The following is a 14,686-nucleotide window of genomic DNA, read 5'->3' on the forward strand; positions in this document are numbered from 1 at the left end:
TTGGGGTGATTTCTGTCATCTCTTCATCTCATCATTAGTTGTTACAACCTCCATTCTCCATTTTCTTATCAAAAGCCTCTCTGCATTGGCAACTAAATGGATAGCACATAATAGTGCTATTTAGTCTATTCAAACAATTCAATCTGGAAACAAAGAACTCTGACTTTAAAGGAAGAAATGTGTTCTAATTTTTATTTTATCCTCTCTTTTTGTTCTCTCATGCACTCACCGTTATTCTTTTTCAGTCTGAGGAATACTTCTACTCCCTAAAATCTTAGACTTCAATGGAAGCCAGGCTGCCGTTCATGCTTCAAAGAAATTTTGAAGTTCTAACAAAATAAGTTCCTGGCATCTTTGAATCTAACTAATATTATACTTGCTTCATTTTACGTTTTATTTTTTCCCCAAAACTCTTTATGTTTTTATGCTTCATAAAGCTTGTAATCCAAAGATAGCAGAACAAAGAGGAGAATGGGAGGGTGGTTCATTATACTGAGTATATAATGAGAGCTCTCCTGAGGACGGTGTTTCACTTTCTGGCAGTTCTGGAGATTTCAAAATTTGCTGCTTTCTTGCTTAGCACTGGGAAGAGAACTAAAGCATTAAAACATCTTCACAAAATCAGATGTGTTGACATATCTGTTACTGGAGTATTTCTTTAAATTAACTTCCTTGAAATAGTCAATTTGCCCCAAAACTTTCCCAAGAAAGGCCATATATCTCCTTGAAATATTTTGGCCTTGAAACACTACATATCTTCTAATGAGATGCAGTTTTGCTGAGAGGCCTGTAACAACGTCTAATAATGGCACAAATATATCAGTCTGATTCACTGTGGTATTGCCACCTGTCCAGACCTTTTTCCTAGGGGGGAATGCACTTTCTATAGCTGTTCACAACCTGGTGGTTTGAAAGTAGCAGCGTGGGCGGTACTGCTGCATGCAAGTAGGGTGGTCCTTCTCAACAACCAGCACTGTCCCCATCCCCAGGAACGGCTGAGGTGGTCCTTCAGTGTCAGGCATGCAGCCAGTTCACAGGGGCAATGGCTGGCAGTGAGCTGTGCCACTCTCGTCCTATTTCAAGCCCTTTCACGGAAGCACAGGCTTTCTGTTGCTCTCGCCTGCGTCAAGTGTCTGTCTTCCTCTGTGTAGACAGTCAGAAGTGTTCCTGTTTAGCAGATGACTGAGGTCAACAATAAACCATTGACTGAGGTCAATGGTCATCCATAGTGAATAGCTCTAAGACTGCTTCTGCATCAGTCCAATTAAGGAAACACTGCTGTAGCTGCAGAAGGCTATGTTAGGCTAGGACTTCATGGAAGAAAATTAAAAAAAAAAAGTGTATAGAAAACATATTAAGAGGAAAACTGGCTCCTACAAAGGGAATTTATTTAAGGTAAAATATGGATTACAGATGTAGGCCTAAAGCTCAGAGACTTGCCAGGGATACTTGCCCTGGTGCTGCTCAATCACCAAACAAAATTCAGGCATGATGAATTTTATGAAATGTAAACATTCCTTAAGTGAAAGATGAATATTTCCTTTTTTTTTTTTCTTTCTTATTTTCTTTCTCCCCCCCCCCCCCCCCCCCCCCCCCCCCCCACACCCACCTCCAGGTTTGGGTATTTGATTGTTGCCCATGGTTCAAGTATAGAACAATGTGTATGTAGTACTGTTGTCTGCTCATGGACGTGTTCATATGAGTCTGCATGCCTTAGTGCAAAGATCTATAAAAGCACCTGTGAAAATGTTAAACACTGCTTCCATTCGATCTTCATTCCATGTGTTGCTTACATTTCAGGGACTTCCACGTGTCTTCTATGTTACTTCATCTGTTACCCTTCACAATTTTGACTACTGTTTTTGCAGGTGCTTTTTGCAAATAAACTGACAGCAATCAGTTAACACTTTCCCACCCTAAACCATCCTAAAATAGCTAGAATACACACAGGATTTGTAGGATAAGAGGTTCCAGAAGTGTTGCTAAAATATCAGTGGATAGAAGTATGTATTAGCAAAATTTTTTTTTTCTTTTTTTTTTTCTGAAGGTTTAGTTACGCCTTCTCTTCAACTTATGTAACATGATTAAAGAAGAAAAGATCTGTCTGTAATCCCAGAAGGAATTTTGACGCTGAACTGAGTACGTGCAGGCAACAACCTGTAGTGTACACATTGTCCTAGCTGGACAGGAGCATTTCCTTTGCGGTTTTAGCCTGTTCAGTTTGCCTTGGTTCACTTGACAGAATTGGTGTACAGAGGAGCCATTGGCAAGCAGGCCCAAAGCAACAAATTAGAACATGGCTTTGGGCTGTCAGGATATCCCTCCAGGGTTTAATAAATCCATCTCAGTAGGAATTTAATTTCTTCTAGCCTTACAGTTTCTAATGGCCAAAAGCATTTCCTGAAAGTTGGCAGGTAACAAATGCAATCAATAATTTCTATTAAAAGGCAATTATATAGACTAAGCAAAATATGGTTTATGTAACAGTCAGACCTTAGCAAATCAAGAAATACCTTTCCACAACAATAAAGTACTTCAAATTGACCGTATTTTATTGTCTACAGTACGAGCTCCTTAGAAACAAGGATTTTTTTTGTTCTAGCTGGTATCAGGCTCTTTTGTGGAAATAAGTAAATGATTCTTTAATGTTTTTGAAAAGTTTTAGTGTAGTTATAATCAGAGTCCTGCAGCTCAACCCAAACACAGAAGACAAGGCTTTCATCAAGAGAAAATAAAACTTGGCTACAATTTTGCTGTTCAATTAGAGATGATCACAGTAGCTGTATTTTCATTTATTTATATATTTATTTATTAATCTGAAGTTCCTAGGTCACTGTTTAAATTGCAATTCAGGTGAAGTTAAGAAATTTTTAATTTTATTTTTCATTTCAGCTTACAAGAAGTGGGGTGGGTATTAATAACTAAGTCACTATGAAAACTACTCCAGGCTTCATCAAGGCTGAGAGACTGAGAAATGAAATTCATTTCTATGAAATTCAAAGGACTTTGTGATTAGAATTGCGAAACAGAGTTAATCATGCAGTAATGGGTGTAACACAAATCTATTAAGCAAAGTGTGTATACCAAGTAAATAGATCTAATTATTATAAAGTTGGTGTGATCTTCTGTTTATTTTAATATTATCATTAGCTTCTTTCTGATGCATATCTACCCCCCACTTAGGAAGATTCAACCCTTATTATTTTAATGTAGTGCAGATTTTTAGATTATTATTTTTATTAAAAAGAATAAATATTTCCAGTGTTTCCCACAGGGATTTTAGGTAACAGGAGCTTCATTACATCAACAGATCAACGTCTTCCATCTTGGAGTATACATGCTAGTGGTTTTGCTATTAAAATGCATTAAAATGGATTAATTTACCTATTTTTCAAATTCAGCATTAGAGAACCTTTATGAGTTGTTGGGTGGGAATGGAGATGGTGAGATTGCCTGCCGGCTTCTAGAAATCTATGGACAGTTCCCAGACCTCTGTGGATTCTCAGTTCAGTAGGATTTTGTACATTAGATCTAGTTGTACAACTAGAACTCTGGTAGCAGTTCCAGTTGTGCCCACAAATTTCTAGCTACAGTATCAGAAGATGCTTGGCGCTGTAATTATACACTTGGTAAAAACTGCAGTAACTGAGCGCATGCCACAGCTTAGGAGAATAAAATGTCAAATAAGGGCTGCCAGTCTGTTGAAAAGTCTTTGCAGATAGATGGTGACTGGGACAACAATGCTTTGCATAGGTGCTTCTGCATCTATTGGTATTTATTCCTTTCCCCTTATTCTCAGGGTACCTCTTCTGGAGAGCCAGCAGAGTGGCTACAACAGCCATTACTACTGTCTGACTACACGGATCACTCAGCATCTAGTTTAACAAAAATTAGTTTACAGAAAATGGAATCTAATTTATTTATTTATTTTTTTTCTTATATTCCATGAAAGGTATTTCTGAAGTTACTGCAGGACTCGGAGAAGATACCATTTGTTCCACAGACAGCACACCTGGACAATGCAAAAGGTGCTGAATCAGCCTGTAAGTAGAAAATTAGGTACCTTCTGAGTCAGACAGATTCATAAAGATCACAAACCGAAAGATAAACCTGCACAAAGCTCCCAAAGTTGAGGCATGTACAAGCAAATGTAGAATACTGTCTGCTACCACCTGGTAATTCTTTTTTTGAATGTGTAAGGTGATCTTCCTTGGGTAGTAAGTTTTTATATACCTTCTTTGATTCACCTCTGTATCATTTTGCAGTTGTCTTCACATCCTTCTAAAATGCGTATACATGCACACACAGTTTCTCTTACTGCATCAGCATTAACATACTCCTTCCTACTAGTCCCTGGCAACTAGTTACCCTCTTTAATTCTTATACTCATAATGGATAGATATTTCAGAAATATACCACAGATATATAAACTGTGATTTACTAGAAAGGTATATTAATTTCCTTCCATGTTCAAATAATAATAATGAAAAAAAGATCTGTTGCCCCCCATGCTAGATGATGATTTGTCCTCTCCAGTGAAATGTTATTTCAGGTTTCCTTGCTCATCTGTTTAAAAAAAAAAACACTCCTTTATGCTTTTTACTTTCCTGCCCTGCAAGCCCAGGAGGAGCTCCTCGTTAACATTTGTGAAAGCCTTAGGAAGCTTGTCTCCTTAAAAACTCTTCCAAGAAGTCACTAATGTGATGCCTTGCAAAATGCCAGCCTCAAGTTTGCTAATGTTGCTTGTGCAAGCTGACTGACATTTTCTCATTGTTCTTTGCATTCTTATGTATCTATAGTTAGGTATGATAGTCTCTTTGTATTTGATGATATACCTAGATTATAGACTTCTTGGGTTAGAAGTACAACATTTTATTCTATATGTCATGCTTTTAGTTCTGTTTTTCTAGAACATGGGCACAGCGAATCCCGGTCTATGAATGACCTTAATTGTTACAGTAATGGGAATAATACTTTTGACTCAAACTTGTATTATTTTTTATAATAAATTCCATTGCATCTGCCAGTAATGAATAATCAGTGCCAAGAACTGTGGCCTAAGTTGAGTCCTTTTCTCACAAAGTGCAAACCTGATTGGATAACTTTTTGAGAGAGTTTTTTAGCTGGGTTGTTTCAGTCCCTATCGAAGCAGTGAAGATGTAACTATATAGCAAAAAACCCCTCGCTAAATACATAACATATCCACTCCTGTGAGTGGTGAGAACTAGACTTCTGTTTAAAACATAGCTTTGGCTAGCCCTTTATTTTATAATTAACAATCAGTTGTGCATTTATTCAAGGCTCAGCTAGGATATCCAAACCTATTTCAAATCAAAACAGTCTTCTCCACAATGCATTTTTATTAAGATTTTACTGTTCCTAAAGTAATGAAAACAGAGTATATTGTACTTAACAGCTTGGTATATTACCATCCACGTTTCAAAACGCATAGTTTAGTATTTTTTTTTTATTTGTTACATTGATTTAAAAAAATCTAGTAATCAGAGGCTCTATATTTTTTAAGTCTGATAAATTATAGTAAGAAAATGTGATGATAACGCCATTTCTTTGGTGATGAGAATGGTAGAAAATTGTCATTCAATGCAGATGACTGTCATTCATCATTAAGGACAGTTGTGAAGTGTACGCATAAGGGATCTGGGAAATGGTCATGAAAGGTATCCATCATTGTCAAAGTTAACCAGAATACTCCATGGGCAATAGCTTGACCTGTATAATTTTGTCTTTGAAAGCAAATTCAAAGGCAGTCAAACTTGTAGTTAAATGAATTTTCAAAACCCCCCGGAGCAAACAGCTGGATTATTGGGAAGATCACAGGATGCTGCTATTTGATTTGTAAGAGAATTTGGATTAGAGAGGTCCATTGACAAAGCACAAGTCAGGGGTGTTAGGTATCCTTTGCTGGTATTGAGCCCTTGAGAAGTCACATTTGCGTAGAAACCAAAACACTGTCTTTTGTCTCCCAGAAAAGGTGGTGCACTGGAGCAGTGTGCATGTCCGCTCTTAAATAAGTAGAGAAAATGAATAAAATCAATGCATGATTTAGGCTGATGGTAATGCCAAAAAGAGGCAAGAGACATCAGTTCAGTAAAACACAATAATATGTCACTGAATTTAGACCTTTGATACTTTCTACTCATGTTTTATGGTGACTTGTTGTCCTGGGTCTGGCTGGGATGGAGTTAATTTTCTTCATACCAGCTGGTATGTTGCTTTGTCTCCATCCTTTACTGGATGCGGGGGGAAAACTAGTGACGAGAGATGAGGAAAAGGCTGAGGTGCTTAATGCCTTCTTGCCTCAGTCTTTAGTGGCAAGACCAGTTGTTCTCTGGATACCCAGTACCCTGAGCTGGTGGAAGGGGATGGGGAGCAGAATGTGGCCTTCGCTATCCACGAGGAAATGGTTGGTGACCTGCTACAGCACTTAGATGTATGCAAGTCGATGGGGCCAGACGGGATCCACCTGAGGGTACTGAGAGTACTGGCGGAAGAGCTGGCCAAGCCTCTTTCCATCATTTATTGGCAGTCCCGGCTATCAGGGGAGGTCCCAGTTGACTGGCGGCTAGCAAATGTGACGCCCATCTACAAGAAGGGCCGAAAGGCAGACCCAGGAAACTATAGGCCTGTTAGTTTGACCTCAGTGCCAGGGAAGCTCATGGAGCAGATTATCTTGAGTGTCATCACGCGGCACTTGCAGGGCAATCAGGCGATCAGGCCCAGTCAGCATGGGTTTATGAAAGGCAGGTCCTGCTTGACGAACCAGTTCTCCTTCTATGACAAAGTGACACGCTTAGTGGATGAGGGAAAGGCTGTGGATGTGATCTACCTTGACTTCAGTAAGGCTTTTGACACCGTTTCCCACAGCATTCTCCTCAAGAAACTGGCTGCTCTTGGCTTGGACTGGCGTACGCTTCGTTGGGTTAGAAACTGGCTGGGTAGCCGGGCCTAAAGAGTTGTGGTGAATGGAGTCAAATCCAGTTGGAGACTGGTCACTAGTGGCTTCCCCCAGGGCTCAGTACTGGGGCCAGTTCTCTTTAATATCTTTATTGATGATCTGGATGAGGGTATCAAGTGCACCCTCAGTAAGTTTGCAGATGACACCAAGTTAGGTGCGTGTGTCGATCTGCTCGAGGGTAGGAAGACTCTGCAGGAGGATCTGGATAGGCTGGACCAATGGGCTGAGGCCAACTGCATGAAGTTCAACAAGGCCAAGTGCCGGGTCCTGCACCTGGGGCGCAACAACCCCAAGCAGCGCTACAGGCTGGGAGATGAGTGGTTAGAAAGCTGCCTGGCAGAGAAGGACCTGGGAGCTTTGGCTGATAGTCGGCTGAATATGAGCCAGCAGTGTGCTCAGGTGGCCAAGAAGGCCAACAGCATCCTGGCTTGTATAAGAAGCAGTGTGGCCAGCAGGGCTAGGGAAGTGATTGTCCCCCTGTACTAGGCTCTGGTGAGGCTGCACCTCGAGTACTGTGTTCAGTTTTGGGCCCCTCACTACAAGAAGGACATGGAGGTGCTCGAGCGAGTCCAGAGAAGGGCAACGAAGCTGGTGAGGGGTCTGGAGAACAAGTCTTATGAGGAGTGGCTGAGGGAGCTGGGCTTGTTCAGCCTGGAGAAGAGGAGGCTCAGGGGTGACCTTATCGCACTCTACAGATACCTTAAAAGGAGGCTGTAGGGAGGTGGGGGTTGGTCTATTCTCCCACGTGCCTGGTGACAGGATGAGGGGGAATGGGCTAAAGTTGCACCAGGGGAGGTTTAGGTTGGATATTAGGAAGAACTTCTTTACTGAAAGGGTTGTTAGGCATTGGAATGGGCTGCCCAGGGAAGTGGTTGAGTCACCGTCCCTGGAGGTCTTGAAAAGACATTTAGATTTAGAGCGTAGTGACATGGTTTAGTGGAGGACTTGATAGTATTAGGTCAGAGGTTGGACTAAGTGATCCAGGAGGCCTCTTCCAACCTAGATGATTCTGTGATTCTGTGATTTGTTTTGAATTTGTGACTAAAACAGTGTTGATAATACACCAGTGTTTTAGCTATTGTTGAGCAGTGCTTGCTGTGTCAAGGTTTTCTCTTTTTCCCACTCTGCCCACCTCCCTGTAGCAAGTAGGCCAAGGGGTGGCCAAAAAGCCAGGAGGGTGCACAGCCTGGACCAGAGGCTTGGCCATGTCCCATACTACTGAATGTCAATCTCATCAATAAAAACTGAGGGGAGTTTTTTTTTTGGGGGGGAGGAAGTAGCCATTGCTTGGAGATTGGCTGTACATCAGTCTACTTTTTTTTTGTATATTTTTTTTTTCTTCTTCTTCCCTTCCATTCTTATTCAGTTATTAGATTGGCCCATGAGTTTTCTTGCTTCTGATCTCTCTATTCTCTCCCCCAACCTGCTGGAGGATGGGAGAGTATGAGCAAGCAGCTGTGTGGTGCTTAGCTGCTGGCTAGGGTCAACCCACCACTTACGTAGAATATATGCAGTATTATTTGACCCTCTCTAAATGCTGATATTAGAGGAAAGTAGCAGTCTATTAATTTAATTGTAATGTAATATATATAAAAATTATTAATTTTGTTAACTCTAAGGATACAAAACACGCTCAGTGTAACTCCTACTGTTTTCCATTTCCTTTGCAGAAGGTTTACTCATTTTTTAAATTTTATTCTAAGGAAAAAAACTTGGGATAAAACTCACCTTTTTTTTGGGGGGGGGGTAAGAACTGTTAAGATTTTCTTTTTAAGTCAGGGTATGCATATGTATGCAGACATAATACATGCATATATTATAATATGCACATGCATAATTAAATTCTACACAGCTGGGGCACATGATTGATGGCTATTGTTTTGTAGATGCAGAAAAAAGGATAGACAGCTTGTAATGGCTGAATGACAAAATCACTGGAGCCAAATATCCTTGGATATTTGGAGAGACCAATTCTATAGAGACTAATAAAAATTATAATAAAATACAGTAGGCAGTGTATGCACAAAAACAGTCAGTAGAGCTAAGAGCAAGTCTAAGTGGTCCATAACTAGTCCGTAGCTAACCATGGATAAATAACAAAATATTCTGAGCATATGCAAAAGTGGATGATAGGGTAGAGAGTGGATTCATTGGATTGTTAAGATATTCAGATATCTTGCTGAAGAACCAAATGAATTAATTTTGTTGGATATTATGTTAGACATATTTGGGAAATACCAACTTTTGATCAAAACTCTTCCGGAAGTAAAGTACAATTGGAACCTGGAACTATCAAAGTTTAAATGAAACAAAGCTATAGAAAATTCAAAATAGATCAAATGACATATTTTTTGACGCAGTGATATATAACATCATAGGGACTGGTTATATTAAAAAAAAAAAGCCCAAAGAGTGATATAATATAGAATATGAATTGTTTATAGATGTGCTATTAAAGCTTATACATTTGTAATACTTGGATAAGTTAGCCACTGAAAGTATTGAAGTAGAAGCAAGTTGATGCATAACTAATTTTTGTGGTTACTTAACACTTTCTGTGAAGCAGCTGGTGTTAGCCATTCTGAAGGCTATTGGGCAAAATGTTACATTGCTCCTATTATTATTTAAGAGATAATTTACAGTGCTTATAAAAAAGAACCTGAAAGCTAATTTAATTAAGAAATTGTAGCTGATGAATAAAACGTAGTCACCATAAGGAAACACTAAACTGAAGAGCTTTCAGTGAGATTTCATGGGGTTTCACTCTGTTGACTATTTTCATCAGTGATACTGGACTAGGTATCTTTCTCATCAGAAAAGCTGCAACTGCTGCCAGGAATTGGCTGAATGGTAATGATGATGAGTTAGATCAGTCCTAAAGAGTGATTCAGACCTCTGGAGAAGCTGCATCTATTGTAAATAAAGCGTGTTTTGATTCAGCCATATGCTGGACATATCTACATAATGGGGAGTGATATCCTAGAAAACACTGACTTTGAAAGTTATTTGCTAATCCTTGAGAACAAGCATTTTAAGACAGTATTGCTAAGAAGATTAATGTTTCACTTTAATGTATGAAAGGATGTGAAGAGGTCATTTTGACTATCTGTACAAAATTGATGGAAGCGGTGCTACAATAGTATGTACAACTTTTGTGTCCATGTTTTTAAGTTTCAGTGTTTCTAAGGAAAAGTTCAGAATTTGGAAAGGGAACAGAAAAGAGTTAATGTTGGAGGTTGGAGGTGAAGTCCATGTAAAGGTACCATTGGGACTCAGTTAATGTAGTGTTGTAGTTTAAGCCAGCAGGCAGCTATGCACCACACAACTGTTCGCTCACTTCCCCCCCTGCCACAACGGACTGGGGGAGAGAATTGGAAAAAAAGGGAAAACTTGTGGGTTGAGATAAAGACAGATTAATAGGGCAGGAAAAAAAGGGCAACTAATAATAATAACAATAATGAAGATAAAAGAATATGGAAAGCAAGTGATGCCCAATGCAATTGCTCACCACCTGCTGGCCGATGTCCAGACAGGTCCCAAGCAGCAAACCCACCCTGGTCAGTCCCTTAGTTTTATTGTTCTGCAGACACCGTACGGCATGGAATATCCCTTTGGGCCAGCTGTCCTGGTCCTGTCCCCTCTCAGCTCCTGGTACATCCCCTGCCATCTCCTGGCAGCTAACAGGAGAAGCTGAAAACATCAGCATATTATCACCATTATTCTCATCCTAAATCCAAAACACAGCACCATGCCAGCTACTAGGAAGAAAATTAACTCTGTCATAGCCAAAACTAGGACATGTAGTCTATCAAAAAAAGAAGATAGGTGATTTGCTTAAAGGCCTGCACTTTGTATACATAGAGAATATTGTCTATTAAGGTATGGTTCTGTTACAGGGGCAAATGTAATATGTAAATGATAAAGGGGAAAAAAAAGGAAGAAATGAAACAAATAGCTGTAAGCTGAAGACTGGCACTTCTAGAGGTTAATTAACAATTGGAGTTTGTCTACCCAGGGAAGCATGTCCCGTCCCCTGGTGCATTTGACACAACTCTGGGGCCTTTGCAGAAAATATGCTACAGTTAGAAGTGTTATTGATTTCTGCATGTTGGTAACAGAGTGGAATTTGATGTTTGCTGACTGGTGATCAAATGGTTTCTTCTATTCTTAGCGCAGAGCTGTTAACCCACTATGACAGTGAGTTCCCTGTAATTACACAATAAGGGTTCACCGTGTATTTGTTGTGATATACTTGAAGTTGTATCACAACATCTGTTTCTAAATGGAACTGTCTTCATTCATTTCCCTGTAAAATTCACTTAAAAAGATGTAAGAAAGATTTTAATGTGCCATCTTGCAAATTGTAACATAATTTCTGAGTAGAAGAGCATGAACAAAAAGTAGTTGTGGCTCTGTTTGAAAGAAGTGGCTGCTGGCATGAAGAGTGGTATTTAAATTTTCAGAATTTACACTCACTACAGATGAGAAGATGCAGCACACTTTTCAGTCTTCTCGTGATTTAGCAGTATAGGTGATACTTTACCACAAATTCAGCACTAGACACTGAGAAAGAAGTGTCAAAATACCTTGTCTAGAAGTCTTGTAGATACTATGTTTTCCTTCAGCTTGCTTATTGTTGTTTTAACTAGTTTCTTACAGGAAATCTTGTGATTTTGGCATATGTTGAAAACTTAATTTTTCCTCTTTCAGTTCTTTAGCTTTATACTTGTCAACCCTAAATCTTGCTTCTTTCTTCTTTTTGTCACATGTTCAAGTGTGTCTAAAGCATAGAATGAGGATGGAGTGTCTTTATGATACTACCTATCAGTAGCCACAAAAAGATTTTTGATCTTACAAATCAGATCATCTAACTTGTTTAAAGTTTACATAAATCTGTTTTCTGAGTAAGTGCATAACTATAACTCCTTATTAACTCCTTATTTTATCCTTCTGAAAGTAAGTGGTTAGGATCTTACTTTCAAATGTGTTTCACTTGTAATCCACTACTTCTGTTATCCAAATGTTTTCCCTACCACTTGCTTTCCTTGTTGTTGCTACTTGGTCCTTTTCCACTTCTTATCCACAGTACAGAAATTTTGGCTCTTTCTTAAAAGGGTTCATACATTAAATGGCTAATAAAAACAATTCAAAGACAGCTATTTTTCAGTAAAGGGAGGTATTCTTACAATGCCAAGACATTGATCCCCTTCCTGTTCTCCACCTCCTTTCCATCCTCATATTTGTCTCTCTATTGCTGGTAAACCAAAGAAATGAACCCTGCCTGCCTTCCTCACAAAGCCCATTTGCTTCCTGCAGCCGTAGAGTAAAAAATAATAAACCACCTGCCAAAAAGTGTTCTCAATTTAAAAGTATGACAGTAGTTTTCTGCAAGGACTAAAGCGCCAGAGAACAAAATGATAATCCCTTCTGAAATTTCTACTTTGAAAATCATTAATTGCTCATGAATATATTCTACTGATGGAATTGAGTTGGTTCCATTGAAAAGTCACCCTTGTGAGTTAGTAACTGCTTTCCTTCACAGTGTAATTTGGTATTTTTCCTTGTCCTTAAAATGTAGGTCTCATTTCGACTAAAAGGTATACTTGAAGAAATGTGTTATGCTGTAGACCTAGATCCAGACTTGAGGTTGTGGTTTGAAGTTTACTGAAATTTTCAGTTTCTAACTAATTAAAACTCATAAAGAAAAGTGTCATGTTGCCCCATCTTATGATTAAATAGATGGCACTTTTTCTATTCTGCACAGATGAAACATGATCATTTAGAGACTTTTTTTTTTTTTGTGGGTCACCAGAATTGATATGTGTGTAATTTTGATGGCGATAACTGTTGAATTTCTACATATCTCTAATGTCTTCTAAACAGAAAATTGTATTTGATGTTAAAATCTCTCAGCTCTTGCTGCCTTATGCAAATATTTTGAACCTGATTGTTCCAGTAACTTGCTGCCTTGCCTTTGTCATAATCTAAATTGTTGGATGTGTTAGCTATTAGTAATGCCTGTTTCAGGAATAAAATAGCTCAGAAGCTCATCCACCATGCTCAGGTATTTCTTGGGGCTGAAGGACAAAAGATACAAATAGGTGTGGATGCACTAAGAGTGCTTTATTAATCCAAACGTAATTGTTAGTACATGAACTTCCTTAGCACCTTGATTGCCAAGTGACCAATCATCTTCCCTGTGTAGCTCCTATGTCTTGCATATTAGCCCTTTGACTTCTCCTTGACAGCATGGCTGTTTTCATACAGCCATACATGGCTGTTCATACAGGCTGTTTTCCCTCAGACTTGATAGTGCTCCCTTCTGGCTCTCTCATGTATACATGAGCTTTCCAACCTTTCCTTGCATTCAAGGTTTTTTTTTGGTTCCTATATTTTGTCGAGGCTATTACAACAGCTACAGACAGGGAGAAGGTATTGCCTGCCAGTCTTTATGATCTTTCACAGTATTTTTAAAATTCTCTCTTTTAATGAAATATTCAGGAGGCTTGTTCTCCACTCTGAAGGACTGTTTGTCTTCCATTTCATGCCATAATGATTCCTAAGCAATTCTTACTTTTTTTTTTTTTGTAAGTGAGCTCTTCAGAACTCTTCCTTGGAAGATAGATGAGAGCTGGCAGACAGGATTCCTGTATTGTTTCTGCTCTTGTGAATGACCTTGCCGTTGTGCTTTTTTAGTGTTATACCATTTTTTATTCATATTTGCAACATCTCAAAAAATCCGTATTCGCTATATGCAATATGTGACAATCTGTTGCCTGAGAGGCAACTGCAAGTTAAAGAACAAGGTGATGAGTTCCCTGGTGTAATGTTAATATGTTTTTTGCCACACCTATCTTCTTAGCTTTTTTACTTCTTAGCTTAAATGGTGATATCCTTTTTTGTTCATGCTCTTACTGTTGCTTACAGTAGTATGAGTTTTCCAAAGATAGCATTTTCTTCTAATGTTCAAGATGAACTGATCATTTCTGTCCCTAATAATATGGGGCCTTTCTATTGGAGAAAATTTTGACTCTTGGATAATTAAAACAGTGTCACATATAATGTCAGAAAATGTTTAATGTTTATGACTAGACTCAACAGCTGAATATTGTCATCATTTTAAATAAATTGTTTGCGTTCTTCTGAAGGCATCCTAGTCTGCAGACATTTTTTTTAGTCTTGCTTATTACTCTATTTTATGGGCCCCTTTTTAATGTTAAAAATTCCGTATGTTCACTTGAATCACACTTGGTAAATATGCAGTACTGTGGGTAGGACTCAGACTCGTATGGTTGGGCCGTATCTTTATAAAGGGATATCTCTGAGTTTAAAGAAATGGTTGTTTCCTATTCTAAATTTAGGTTTAATAAAGGGAATGGAAATACAGTGAAGGGGGAGAAATGGTGTAATAAAACTTAACGTACTGTGAAATAGGATGATATTTGTAAATCAAGGAGGCTCTTTGGTAAAGAGTTTACAATACTTTTCATGAACATTATAAAACATCAGCATCAAAAGCTCTATGTTCACTCATGTCATATCAATCACAAAAATGCACAAGGTGATTTAATGTATGAACTAAATTTGAAACACCTTTCTGAGGGGAAACAAGCACATTTGACAATACAGATGACATTTTTCTGCCAGCCTGTCTGTGTTAAGCTTGCTTATTAATTGTTATGCAAACAAAGACTTTGTTAATTAATTCTG

The 14,686-nt window shown here is 38.7% G+C and overlaps 1 protein-coding gene across 1 annotated transcript in view; it reads left to right on the forward strand.

Annotated features, from left to right (window-relative positions):
* Nucleotides 1–14,686, forward strand: part of ABCA13 (ATP binding cassette subfamily A member 13) — a 197,800-nt gene that overhangs the window by 97,077 nt on the left and 86,037 nt on the right. Inside the window, exon 40 of the mRNA XM_050708769.1 lies at nt 3,953–4,043. Within this exon, the coding sequence (XP_050564726.1) occupies nt 3,953–4,043 (91 nt within the window). The remainder of the gene's footprint in view (nt 1–3,952; nt 4,044–14,686) is intronic.

The sequence above is a fragment of the Cygnus atratus genome, chromosome 2 (assembly GCF_013377495.2).
Source record: "Cygnus atratus isolate AKBS03 ecotype Queensland, Australia chromosome 2, CAtr_DNAZoo_HiC_assembly, whole genome shotgun sequence".
Taxonomy (NCBI): Eukaryota; Metazoa; Chordata; class Aves; order Anseriformes; family Anatidae; genus Cygnus; species Cygnus atratus.